A 12,740-nucleotide genomic window follows, 5' to 3' on the forward strand; every position below is an offset into this window, starting at 1 on the left:
GTACATCGTAAAAACAGTTAATTTATACATTGTAATATAAAACATGTACAGAGAAAAAGCTATATATGGTCAAATACATTTAGTGTATACCCAGTAGGCATATTTATGACAATGAAACCCACTTTATTGTTTACGCTGCAGTAACTGCCACTAAAGCAACTCATCTGTCATTTCGCATATGCTGTCAGCAACAAACAGACCATCATATCTGACATGATTTGCTTTTTATTAAAAGAAGCCCCTTAGCCTTCAATTAAGGTCAAAGCAAGTCGAGTGCCAGAACTGCCATGAAGAAAAAGTATTTTGGCTCTCTTCAGGGCTGCTTTCCTGAATCATTCGTCCGTCTGCCCCATTAACTGAAAGACACAGTTCATTTCACCCTGCTGGAGTGAAAAACACCCTCAGAACAAAACGCAGACCTTGGATCTAAAGCAGCTAGGCCTGTAAATGATGCAGCTGCCTGGTTTTCCAGAGAGCAGCGTTTATTCTGACATCAGTGGATCTTTGTCTGTTGGAACACTGAGGGCTGTGGAGCTCCTCGTAAACAGCCCAATACAGCCATACGGCTCAAGCCATGCGTGTGCAGACAGCGGAGAATGGACTTTTATAGGTTCCCTCCTAACTCCACTGACCTCTGAAGAGATCAGCCGTAATCGCTGGAACTACTGAAACAACGTTTGGAAATTGGAATAATTTGTTATTTTCATTTTTTTCAGCATATCTGTATTATTACAGCAAAGTTGAATGTAATGGTTAGGTATATGGGGACCACAATAGGTATGCAAAGAATTACAATCTTAAAAGTGTTCACCTGGGACTCCTTGACCATATAACCCCACAACTATTAGTTCCTAAGTCTACAATAGAAGTTTCTACAATTTGCCCTGCAGTTTACTAAAAATCACTTCTTCTCACATAAAATGGCCCACATATTGGCATGCGTTCCCAAAGCATACTGAACATGGAGACTGTATACATTACAGCACATGTCCTAGAGGAGCTTGTTACCAAAACCATTCACCTCAAACGTAATTAAGTGCAGGCCTCAACTGCTTTCCCCAAAAGCCCATCTATAGGATTAGTTGAAATCCGCCGTTCTAACATACTGTCAAATTGGGACATAAATCTAGCCAGCATATAAGCATTTCAACAGCACAAGCAAACCTACCAGCAAAGAAAATACTGGTAATAATGAGTCATTACTCAAACACGTATGCTGGTGTAGTAAATCTTATGAAACTGTATTTCTCCAGCTTTCCCCTATAGGAGATTTGTGAAGGTGTTTCCCCCTCTGATGATGCATGGTTGATGGGATTTCGAATCATGCTAATGGTATACTTACTGTAAAGAATGGGAATCATGCTAATGGTATACTTACTGTAAAGAATGGGAATCATGCTAATGGTATACTTACTGTAAAGAATGGGAATCATGCTAATGATATACTTACTGTAAAGAATGGGAATCATGCTAATGGTATACTTACTGTAAAGAATGGGAATCATGCTAATAGAATACAGTGCATTCGGAAAGTATTCAGAGCCCATTTTTTTTGGTTACAGCCTTATTCAAAAATGGATGATTTTTTACCCCTCATCAATCTATACACAATACCCCATAATGACAAATTAAAAACAGGTTTGTAGATTTCTTTGCTAATTTATTAAAAATAAACAACTGAAATATCACAGTAAGTATTTACATCAGTATTCAGACCCTTTACTTAGTACTTTGTTGAAGCACCTTTGGCAGCGATTACAGCCTCGAGTCTTATTGGGTATGACGCTACAAGCTTGGCACACCTGTATTTGAGGAGTTTCTCCCATTCTTCTCTGCAGATCCTCTCAAGCTCTGTCAGGTTGGATGGGGAGCGTCGCTGCACAGCTATTTTCAGATCTCTCCAGAGATGTTCGATCTGGTTCAAGTCCGGGCTCTGGCTGTGCCACTCAAGGACATTCAGAGACTTGTCCCGAAGCCACTCCTGCATTGTCTTGGCTGTGTGCTTAGGGTTGTTGTCCTGTTGGAAGCTGAACCTTCGCCCCAGTCTGAGGTCCTGAGCGCTCTGGAGCAGATTTTCATCAAGGATCTCTCTGTACTTTGCTCCGTTCATCTTTTCCTCGATCCTGACTAGTCTCCCAGTCCCTGACGCTGAAAAACATCTCCACAGCATGATGCTGCCACCACCATGCTTCGCCGTAGGAATGGTGCCAGGTTTCCTCCAGACGTGATGCTTGGCATTCAGGCCAAAGAGTTCAATCTTGGTTTCATCAGACCAGAGAATCTTGTTTCTCATGGTCTGAGAGTCCTTTAGGTGCCTTTGGCAAACTCCAAGTGGGCTGTCATGTGCCTTTTACTGAGGAGTGGCTTCCTTCTGGCCACTCTACCATAAAGGCCTGATTGGTGGAGTGCTGCATAGATGGTTGTCCTTCTGGAAGGTTCTCTCGTCTCCACAGAGGAACTCTGGAGCTCTGTCAGAGTGACCATTGGGTTCTTGGTCACCTCCCTGACCAAGGCCCTTCTCCCCCGATTGCTCAGTTTGGCTGGGCGGCCAGCTCTAGGAAGAGTCTTGGTGGTTCCAAACGTCTTCCATTTAAGAATGATGGAGGCCACTGTGTTCTTGGGCACCTTCAATGCTGCAGAATTTTTTTTATACACTTCCCCAGATGTGTGCCTCGACACAATCCTGTCTCGGAGCTCTACGGACAATTCCTTCAACCTCATGGATTGGTTTTTGCTCTGACATGCACTGTCAACTGTGGGACCTTATATAGACAGGTGTGTGCCTTTCCAAATCATGTCCAATCAATTGAATTTACCACAGGTGGACTCCAATCAAGTTGTAGAAACATCTCAAGGTCGATCAATGGAAACTGGATGCACCTGAGCTCAATTTCAAGTCTCATAGCAAAGGGTCTGAATACTTATGTAAATAAGGTATTTCTGTTTTTTATTTGTAATACATTTGCAAAGATTTCTAAAAACCTGTTTTTGCTTTGTCATTATGGGGTATTGTGTGTAGATTGATGAGGATTTGTTTTTATTTAATAAATTTTAGAATAAGGCTGTAACATAACAAAATGTGGAAAATGCACTGTACATTCTGTAAAGAACAGGAATCATGCTGATGGTATGCATACAGTAAAGAACAGGAAGGCCCACACTATGCTCCCAATTCACCGCTTTATTGACTACGTATCGATCCAAAACTGATCTCCTTCAGGTACATACTGTACACACCTAGTAATAGAGGGCTTAGGCCTCATTCACTTCCAACGCAACCAATCTCTGATTGACATAAATACATTTACATTACATTTTAGTCATTTAGCAGACGCTCTTATCCAGAGCGACTTACAGGAGCAATTAGGGTTAAGTGCCTTGCTCAAGGGCACATTTACGTCATTAAGCAGACGCTCTTATCCAGAGCGACCCACAAATTGGTGCATTCACCCTATAGCCAGTGGGATAACCACTTTACAATTGTTTTTTTTTTTTTTTTTTTTTTTTTTTTGGGGGGGGGGGGGGGGTAGAAGTATTAATTTATCCTATCCCAGGTATTCCTTAAAGAGGTGGGGTTTCAAATGTCTCCGGAAGGTGGTGAGTGACTCCGCTGTCCTGGCGTCGTGAGGGAGCTTGTTCCACCATTGGGGTGCCAGAGCAGCGAACAGTTTTGACTGGGCTGAGCGGGAACTATGCTTCCGCAGAGGAAGGGGAGCCAGCAGGCCAGAGGTGGATGAACGCAATGCACTCGTTTGGGTGTAGGGACTGATCAGAGCCTGAAGGTACGGAGGTGCCGTTCCCCTCACAGCTCCATAGGCAAGCACCATGGTCTTGTAACGGATGCGAGCTTCAACTGGAAGCCAGTGGAGTGTGCGGAGGAGGGGGGTGACGTGAGAGAACTTGGGAAGGTTGAACACCAGACGGGCTGCGGCATTCTGGATGAGTTGTAGGGGTTTAATGGCACAGGCAGGGAGGCCAGCCAACAGCGAGTTGCAGTAATCCAGACGGGAGATGACAAGTGCCTGGATTAGGACCTGTGCCGCTTCCTGTGTAAGGCAGGGTCGTACTCTCCGAATGTTGTAGAGCATGAACCTGCAGGATCGGGTCACCGCCTTGATGTTAGCGGAGAACGACAGGGTGTTGTCCAGGGTCACGCCAAGGCTCTTCGCACTCTGGGAGGAGGACACAACGGAGTTGTCAACCGTGATGGCGAGATCATGGAACGGGCAGTCCTTCCCCGGGAGGAAGAGCAGCTCCGTCTTGCCAGGGTTCAGCTTGAGGTGGTGATCCGTCATCCATACTGATATGTCTGCCAGCCATGCAGAGATGCGATTCGCCACCTGGTTATCAGAAGGGGGAAAGGATAAGATTAGTTGTGTATCATCAGCGTAGCAATGATAGGAGAGGCCATGTGAGGATATGACAGAGCCAAGTGACTTGGTGTATAGGGAGAATAGGAGAGGGCCTAGAACTGAGCCCTGGGGGACACCAGTGGTGAGAGCACGTGGTGCGGAGACAGCTTCTCGCCACGCCACTTGGTAGGAGCGACCGGTCAGGTAGGACGCAATCCAGGAGTGAGCCGCGCCGGAGATGCCCAGCTCGGAGAGGGTGGAGAGGAGGATCTGATGGTTCACAGTATCAAAGGCAGCAGACAGGTCTAGAAGGACAAGAGCAGAGGAGAGAGAGTTAGCTTTAGCAGTGCGGAGAGCCTCCGTGACACAGAGAAGAGCAGTCTCAGTTGAATGACCAGTCCTGAAACCTGACTGGTTTGGATCAAGAAGGTCATTCTGAGAGAGATAGCAAGAGAGTTGGCTAAAGACGGCACGCTCAATAGTTTTGGAAAGAAAAGAAAGAAGGGATACTGGTCTGTAGTTGTTGACATCAGTGGGATCGAGTGTTGGTTTTTTGAGAAGGGGTGCAACTCTCGCTCTCTTGAAGACGGAAGGGACATAGCCAGCGGTCAAGGATGAGTTGATCAGCGAGGTGAGGTAGGGGAGAAGGTCACCGGAGATGGTCTGGAGAAGAGAGGAGGGGATGGGGTCAAGCGGGCAGGTTGTTGGGCGGCCTGCAGTCACAAGTCGCAGGATTTTATCTGGAGAGAGAGGGGAGAAAGAAGTCAAAGCATAGGGTAGGGCAGTGTGAGTAGGACCAGCAGTGTCATTAGACTTAACAAACGAGGATCGGATGTCGTCAACCTTCTTTTCAAAGTGGTTGACGAAGTCATCCACAGAGAGAGAGGAGGGGGGGGGGGGGGGTGGGGGGGGATTCAGCAGGGAGGAGAATGTGGCAAAGAGCTTCCTAGGGTTAGAGGCAGATGCTTGGAATTTAGAGTGGTAGAAAGTGGCCTTAGCAGCAGAAACAGATGAAGAAAATGTAGAGAGGAGGGAGTGAAAAGATGCCAGGTCGGCAGGGAGTTTAGTTTTCTTCCATTTCCGCTCCGCTGCCCGGAGCTCTGTTCTGTGAGCTCGCAATGAGTCATCCAGCCACGGAGCTGGAGGGGAGGACCGAGCCGGCCGGGAGGGTAGGGGACACAGAGAGTCAAAGGATGCAGAAAGGGAGGAGAGGAGGGTTGAGGAGGCAGAATCAGGAGATTGGAGGGAGAAGGATTGAGCAGAGGGAAGAGATGATAGGATGGAAGAGGAGAGAGTAGTGGGAGAGAGAGAGCGAAGGTTGCGGCGGCGCATTACCATCTGTGTAGGGGCAGAGTGAGTAGTGTTGGAGGAGAGCGAGAGAGAAAAGGAAACAAAGTAGTGGTCGGAGACATGGAGGGGAGTTGCAGTGAGATTAGTAGAAGAGCAGCATCTAGTAAAGATGAGGTCAAGCGTATTGCCTGCCTTGTGAGTAGGGGGGGACGGTGAGAGGGTGAGGTCAAAAGAGGAGAGGAGTGGAAAGAAGGAGGCAGAGAGAAATGAGTCAAATGTAGACGTAGGGAGGTTGAAATCCCCCAAAACTGTGAGGGGTGAGCCATCCTCAGGAAAGGAACTTATCAAGGCGTCAAGCTCATTGATGAACTCTCCAAGGGAACCTGGAGGGCGATAGATGACAAGGATATTAAGCTTAAATGGGCTAGTGACTGTGACAGCATGGAATTCAAATGAGGAGATAGACAGATGGGTTAGGGTAAAAATTGAGAATGTCCACTTGGGAGAGATGAGGATTCCTGTGCCACCACCCCTCTGACCAGATGCTCTCGGGGTATGCGAGAACACATGGTCAGACGAGGAGAGAGCAGTAGGAGTAGCAGTGTTTTCAGTGGTAATCCATGTTTCCGTCAGCGCCAGGAAGTCGAGGGACTGGAGGTTAGCATAGGCTGGGATGAAGTCAGCTTTGTTGGCAGCAGAACGGCAGTTCCAGAGGCTGCCTGAGACCTGGAACTCCAGGTGTGGGGTGCGTGCAGGGACCACCAGGTTAGAGAGGCAGCAGCCACGCGGTGTGAGGCGTTTGTGTAGCCTATGCGGAGAGGAGAGAACAGGGATAGGCAGAGGCATAGTTGACAGGCTGTATCAAATGGCTACAATAATGCAGAGGAGATCGGAATGAAATGAACTAAACATCTGGGAGAGGAGAGAGTAGGGCCTCACTCACCAAAACTTCCACCTCAGAAACTATAATTGTTTCACTGAACCACCCGAACAAAAACTCTCCCAACTTCCACTTTAGAAATTAGAATTGTTGTGAACTGCAGCGGTTCAATGTTTCAAGGAATAGACTCAGCTTACTTTATTCAGCTATCTAACTATGACACCATAAACTAGCATGCTAGCATCCAATAACACACAGTTTAGCACCAATACTTGGTTACAACAAACTACCAATAGTGTGTAAACACACTAAACAGATAATTCGTGTCCGTGTCTAGTTCCTTTCATAACGCAGCAATAATTAAACGTTGGCTAGCTAGCACAAATATATTGTATTTAGCTGCTACAGTACAGTTAGCTGGTCGTGTTGGCTAGCTAGCAATGGCTACTGTGTTGACTTAGTTTGAAAAACGGCTAGCTAGCTAGCTTCGTGCTACACCCGGCACCGCCGAAAACAATGCTAACCTACAATAACTACCCACAACAGCCCACGATGCCTAACTATGACACCATAGCTAACTAGCATGCTAGCATCCAATAACACACAGTTTAGCACCAATACTTGGTTACAACAAACTACCAATAGTGTGTTAACACACTAAACAGATAATTCGTGTCCGTGTCTAGTTCCTTTCATAACGCAGCAATAATTAAACGTTGGCTAGCTAGCACAAATATATTGTATTTAGCTGCTACAGTACAGTTAGCTGGTCATGTTGGCTAGCTAGCAATGGCTACTGTGTTGACTTTGTTTGAAAAACGGCTAGCTAGCTAGCTTCGTGCTACACCCGGCACCGCCGAAAACAATGCTAACCTACAATAACTACCCACAACAGCCCACGATGCCTAACTATGACGCCATAGCTAACTAGCATGCTAGCATCCAATAACACACAGTTTAGCACCAATACTTGGTTACAACAAACTACCAATAGTGTGTTAACACACTAAACAGATAATTCGTGTCCGTGTCTAGTTCCTTTCATAACGCAGCAAAAATTAAACGTTGGCTAGCTAGCACAAATATATTGTATTTAGCTGCTACAGTACAGTTAGCTGGTCGTGTTAGCTAACTAGCAATGGCTACTGTGTTGACTTTGTTTGAAAGACGGCTAGCTAGCTAGCTTCGTGCTGCGGGCCTACCTACAATACCTAACTACAATCTAAATACATAATTAAGCCTTACTCGACGAAGCCCAAGCTATGTATAAAGCCAAACTTACCCGACGCCAGCTGACTTTTGTCTTCTGCAATCAGTAGGTGTAATTAAGTACAGTAGCTACTAACTACCTAACGTTGATGTCTCAGATAATGAGGTTAGAAAAACGGCTGAATGGTAGGTAGCTAGCTGGCTTAATTACAGGTACTCTTAAGCGTGAAATAACATTGGAGACAACTATACACCGTTGCTAAACGTTACCAGTAGCTACCCGCTAGCTAGCTAGCCTCGTGCTTCGCCGGGCTCCGCCGTAAACAATACTTACCTACAATAATTACCTACAGAAACCTACAATAACTACCTAAATAACTACCTAAATAAACTACCTACAATACCTAACTACAACTACCTACCTACAATCTAAATACATGGTTTAAGCTTTACTCAACACCATATAAGAAGCCAAGCTTACCTCCTGCTAGAGAAAACACAACCTCTCCCGACCACTGCTACGCTCCTATAAATAAATAAATAGGAAGACACTCCTTATTTACCTGTGTTTTATAGGGGTGAGGACTAAGGGTCAGTGATAACAAGCACCGGTTTGTTGGGAGATAATAATTTTCTGTCACCCCACATAAATCGCTGTTCTCCGTGAATGAGAGTAGAGTGTTAATCAGGTTTGCAGGGCCAGCCTCAGGGGGGCTCCTGGTGGAGAGGGGGACCGACCGGGCTGGGTCACAGCACCAGGGAAGGAGGGAGGAGAGAGGCATGGGCCCTCCCTGGGGTCACAGTGCATCTGGTCAGGTCACCACTTAGGGACAGAGTACACTTGTTGAAACGACTGTTTTCCAGCTCACGTTACATCGTCATGAGTAATGAAAGTAACAACACCACACAACTACTCCATCAGTGCTCTGACCAATGTCATAACGACTCGGGGTAGACAACTTAACACAACTTTTAAGTAGCTTTTCCATCCAAACATGTTTACACAGCGCACACTCACAATATGAGCTGGAACATTGAAACCATATTAAAAGAGTGAAAATGTGTCACACACAGTCCAGTCTCATGGCTAAAGCCCTGTTTCTGAGGGGCAGAGCACAATGACGCTAGAAACCCAGGAAGTTGACACCACCCAGACAATACAGCCACAGCATTCAGCACCTTTGATGTAGCTGCTCTGAAAACAGATGTTGTTCTGAACACAAAACAGAACCCCACGCGATCTGGCCCCTTGCCCAAATCGTACTTAGTGTTGTGTCTACTTAAGCCATTAAACGGGTTCCAATCCAACGGTGATAGAATCGAGTGTGGCATTGTAAATGCTCTTCAGGAAATGACACGGCGGGCCAGGCACTCTTTCTGTGGAGCTGTGCTGCGGGGTCCAGATGTATCCTTCCATTATTGTGATGAGAGTATAAAACAGGCTCGGCCTAAGGCAGACCTCTGACACACTCACTAATGGCAAATAGCCACTCTGATGTTGATGGAAAATCTGCTGGGGTATTTCAAAAGACATTGTGTCAGTGCGTATGGATTGAGGTATAATTAATCTTATGCCAACCTGAACATTTTTCATTTAACCTTTATTTATACAGGTTAGTCTCATTGAGATAAAATCTATTTTGAAGGAGATATAGTGTACAGCATTTGCTGGCTGTACTGTAGATCTAATGATTGGCTTATTCACTCTCCTCCATAGACTGTGAGTACGCTAGTGGTGGGGGCGGCTAACGTCACGGGGATCTACTCCTGTGCGGCCCAGAACAAACTTGGCACCCGTACACTGAAAACCCCCTTCTATGTGGACGGTAAGTGGGTCAACTTAACACTACACAACGTGGGGAGTTGATTGAAAGAACAACATTGGATATTTTTTATACAGCATAAGGCGAAATTACAAGCAGAAATGCTCGAGTGGTTTTTATTTTTACGGGCCAGGCATACAGTGTAACTGTGACATACATGAAGTTTCGCTTCCAGTGACCACACATATGCACTGTAATGAATTGCGTGGCAAGCGCAAGAATGCACAGATTGTACTGTGCAATAAAGATTGCAGATGGAGGCATTAATTTAAACCATCTTCCTCTGGAGCAGGCAGGCTTCAGGACTGAACGGAAGAGGCAAACATGTCCTGGGCCATATGGTGCAGTCTAATACCGCAAGTTTAAAAACAGCTCTGAGCGTACACTGGAGCGCCGGCAGGCCATTTCTCTTCTTTTTGGAGCCTGCTGCTGCATGAATCATTTTTTTATGCATCTGAACAGTTCCAAATGTTCATGAAATGAAAATTCCATTTAGTACAGTTATGTAATGACAGGAGAAATCAGCTGTCAGGTCACGCAAGCAGTCATAACAGTGGAACATTTTGAAAACCTGGACGTTTTTTAAGTTGAAAACTGATTGATTGGAATTGGGAATGGTGGTGACACTATGATTGGGGACACAGCTGATGATGCCAAACTCTGAGGATCCGGATGAGAATAAGACAATTCCCTAGAGGAAGTGCTGCAATGTGCCACCATTCCAGAGGTGGAGATCGAGAGCACTGGAATGCTACTGAAAAAGAGGACGGCAGAATTGTAATAACAGCTGTCTTCTCTTACGGAACACAGAATGCTTTCCAGTGTTCTGAATAAACAAACTCAGTCTGGCTCCCCCAAGGCCGACCCCGGCCTGATTCCTATTGCACTGCTGTAGGCTGAACAGCAGCGCTGCTCACCGCACACCGCCAACGTGCTTCCAATTAACAGTGATGAAACAGGAAATAACTGCAAATTTGGCATTCCAGGTGTGGTGATGCACAGCTTGATGTTTCAGAGATGTTCTTTCCCAGAATAGGACAGCTTCAGTGTCTATTTCGCTGAGAGGAGAGGGTTACAGGCAGTAACAAAGATGCTCTTGTAACCCACTTGCACACTGTACAATAATCTAACCCATGCTTATGCATGGTAGTTTTACTAGGCACCCAAATGGGGTGTCCTCCCCCACAAAAAGAAATGCTCTAACACTCCTAATGACCTGATGTGTTTTTTCCCTCTCCCCCACCAGATCACCCTCAGCACCTGGCCATCGAGCCCCAGACTGCCATCGAGGGTGATGACGTTACTCTGACCTGCAGGGGGACTCGGTACCTGTACACAGACCTGCAGTGGAAGGACCCTCAGAACTACACCATCACCAACAACGTCACGGCCCTGCAGCTCAGCCCCTACTCTATCTCTCTCTCCCTAAGCCTGCACAATGTGTCCAGGAATCACACAGCAGGCTACCAGTGCTGGGCGCGCAACATCCACAACAAGAAAGTCATAGTCAAGACTGTGCTGACAGTGCATGGTGAGGAAGTGACAGGGAGAACATTGCCTGCTGGGTGTTCAATGAGGTCTCTAACAGAACAGTAATTGCATGTTATAGGGGTATTGCCAAACTCTTTCTGAGAATAATATGTTTGTATTACATCGTATTTTGGGTTAAAAAGTGCCTGCTCCTGGATATAATCCCACTCATGATTATGAAATTCAGTTGAGAGATGAGATTGTCTGAGGAAAATCTTGAATAGAAGAGTGATCTAATTCAGATATGCTTTTGTGATTGAAACAGAGAGGAAGAGGCCGTGGCTGAGACAGAACCTGACCAATCAGGATGTAAACAGCAGCAGTACTCTGACTATGGCCTGCTACGCCCTGGGAGTGCCGCCACCCTACATCACCTGGTACAAAGACAACCTACCAGTACAAGAGGGTCCAGGTAAGAACAGCTGGAAATGACTCAGGATTAGGGGCCCTGAGGTTTCCCTGGTCGGGTCACATGATCAGCAAAATCTCCTGGGCCTACTCGTTGCTGAATTGCTCAACCATATTAGTAATTTCCTCCATAGAATCTGAGTTGTAGACTTCATGCTGTGTTCCAGGTATTACTCTGAGGGATGATGGGGTGCTGACGATCGAGAGAGTGAAGAAAGACGATGAGGGCTTGTACGAGTGTCTGGCCAGCAACGATGAGGGAAGTGTGAAAGCCAGCGCTGTCGTCACTGTCGTGGGTGAGTCACTTACCTCTTTATTTCCATCATAATGGTCTTGACGATAATCTGATGCAACCAATTACCTTCAGAAGTCACATAATTAGTTAAATAAAGTCCACCTGTGTGCAATCTAAGTGTCACATGATCTGTCACATGATCTCAGTATATATACACCTGTTCTGAAAGGCCCCAGAGTCTGCACCACCACTAAGCAAGGGGCACCACCAAGCAAGCGGCACTATGAAGACCAAGGAGCTCTCCAAAGAGGTCAGGGACAAAGTTGTGGAGAAGTACAGATCAGGGTTGGATTATAAAAAAATATCCAAACATCCCACGGAGCACCATTAAATCCATTATAAAAAAATGGAAAGAATATGGCACCACAACAAGCCTGCCAAGAGAGGGCCGCCCACCAAAACTCACGGACCAGGCAAGGAGGGCATTAATCAGAGAGGCAACATGTCACGATCGTCGGGAACAGAGGACCAATGCGCAGCGTTATTTGCGAACATATTTATTAAATAAAGATCACACGAACAAAAACAACAAAACGATAACGTGACGTCCTTGGATCAAACACAACCTACTTGGAACAAGATCCCACAAACACTGTGGGAAAACTGGCTGCTTAAGTATGGTTCTCAATCAGAGACAACAAGCAACAGCTGATACACGTTGCCTCTGATTGAGAACCACACTGGCCAACATAGAAATACAATACTAGAATGGAAAACAAAGAGCACAAAACATACACTCTACACACCCTGGCTCAACATAAAAGAGTCCCTAGAGCCAGGGCGTGACAGTACCCCCCCCCAAAGGCGCGGACTCCGACCGCGCCAACCAAACACCACAGGGGAGGGACCGGGTGGGCACTCCGCCTTGGCGGCGGATCCGGCTCCGGGCATGATCCCCACTCCCTCTCTAACCCCCCAAAGTACCCCTGGTCCGGTCTGGCCCTGCTGGCCAG

General features: G+C 46.4%; 1 protein-coding gene across 1 annotated transcript in view; it reads left to right on the forward strand.

Moving 5' to 3' along the window:
* Positions 1–12,740, forward strand: part of LOC311107517 (vascular endothelial growth factor receptor kdr-like) — a 68,917-nt gene that overhangs the window by 27,886 nt on the left and 28,291 nt on the right. The window contains exons 12-15 of the mRNA XM_084150017.1: positions 9,449–9,557; positions 10,801–11,085; positions 11,350–11,496; positions 11,660–11,788. Coding sequence (XP_084006143.1) covers positions 9,449–9,557; positions 10,801–11,085; positions 11,350–11,496; positions 11,660–11,788 — 670 coding nt within the window. The remainder of the gene's footprint in view (positions 1–9,448; positions 9,558–10,800; positions 11,086–11,349; positions 11,497–11,659; positions 11,789–12,740) is intronic.

Source organism: Coregonus lavaretus (assembly GCF_964263955.1).
Source record: "Coregonus lavaretus genome assembly, chromosome: 32".
NCBI classification, from domain to species: Eukaryota; Metazoa; Chordata; class Actinopteri; order Salmoniformes; family Salmonidae; genus Coregonus; species Coregonus lavaretus.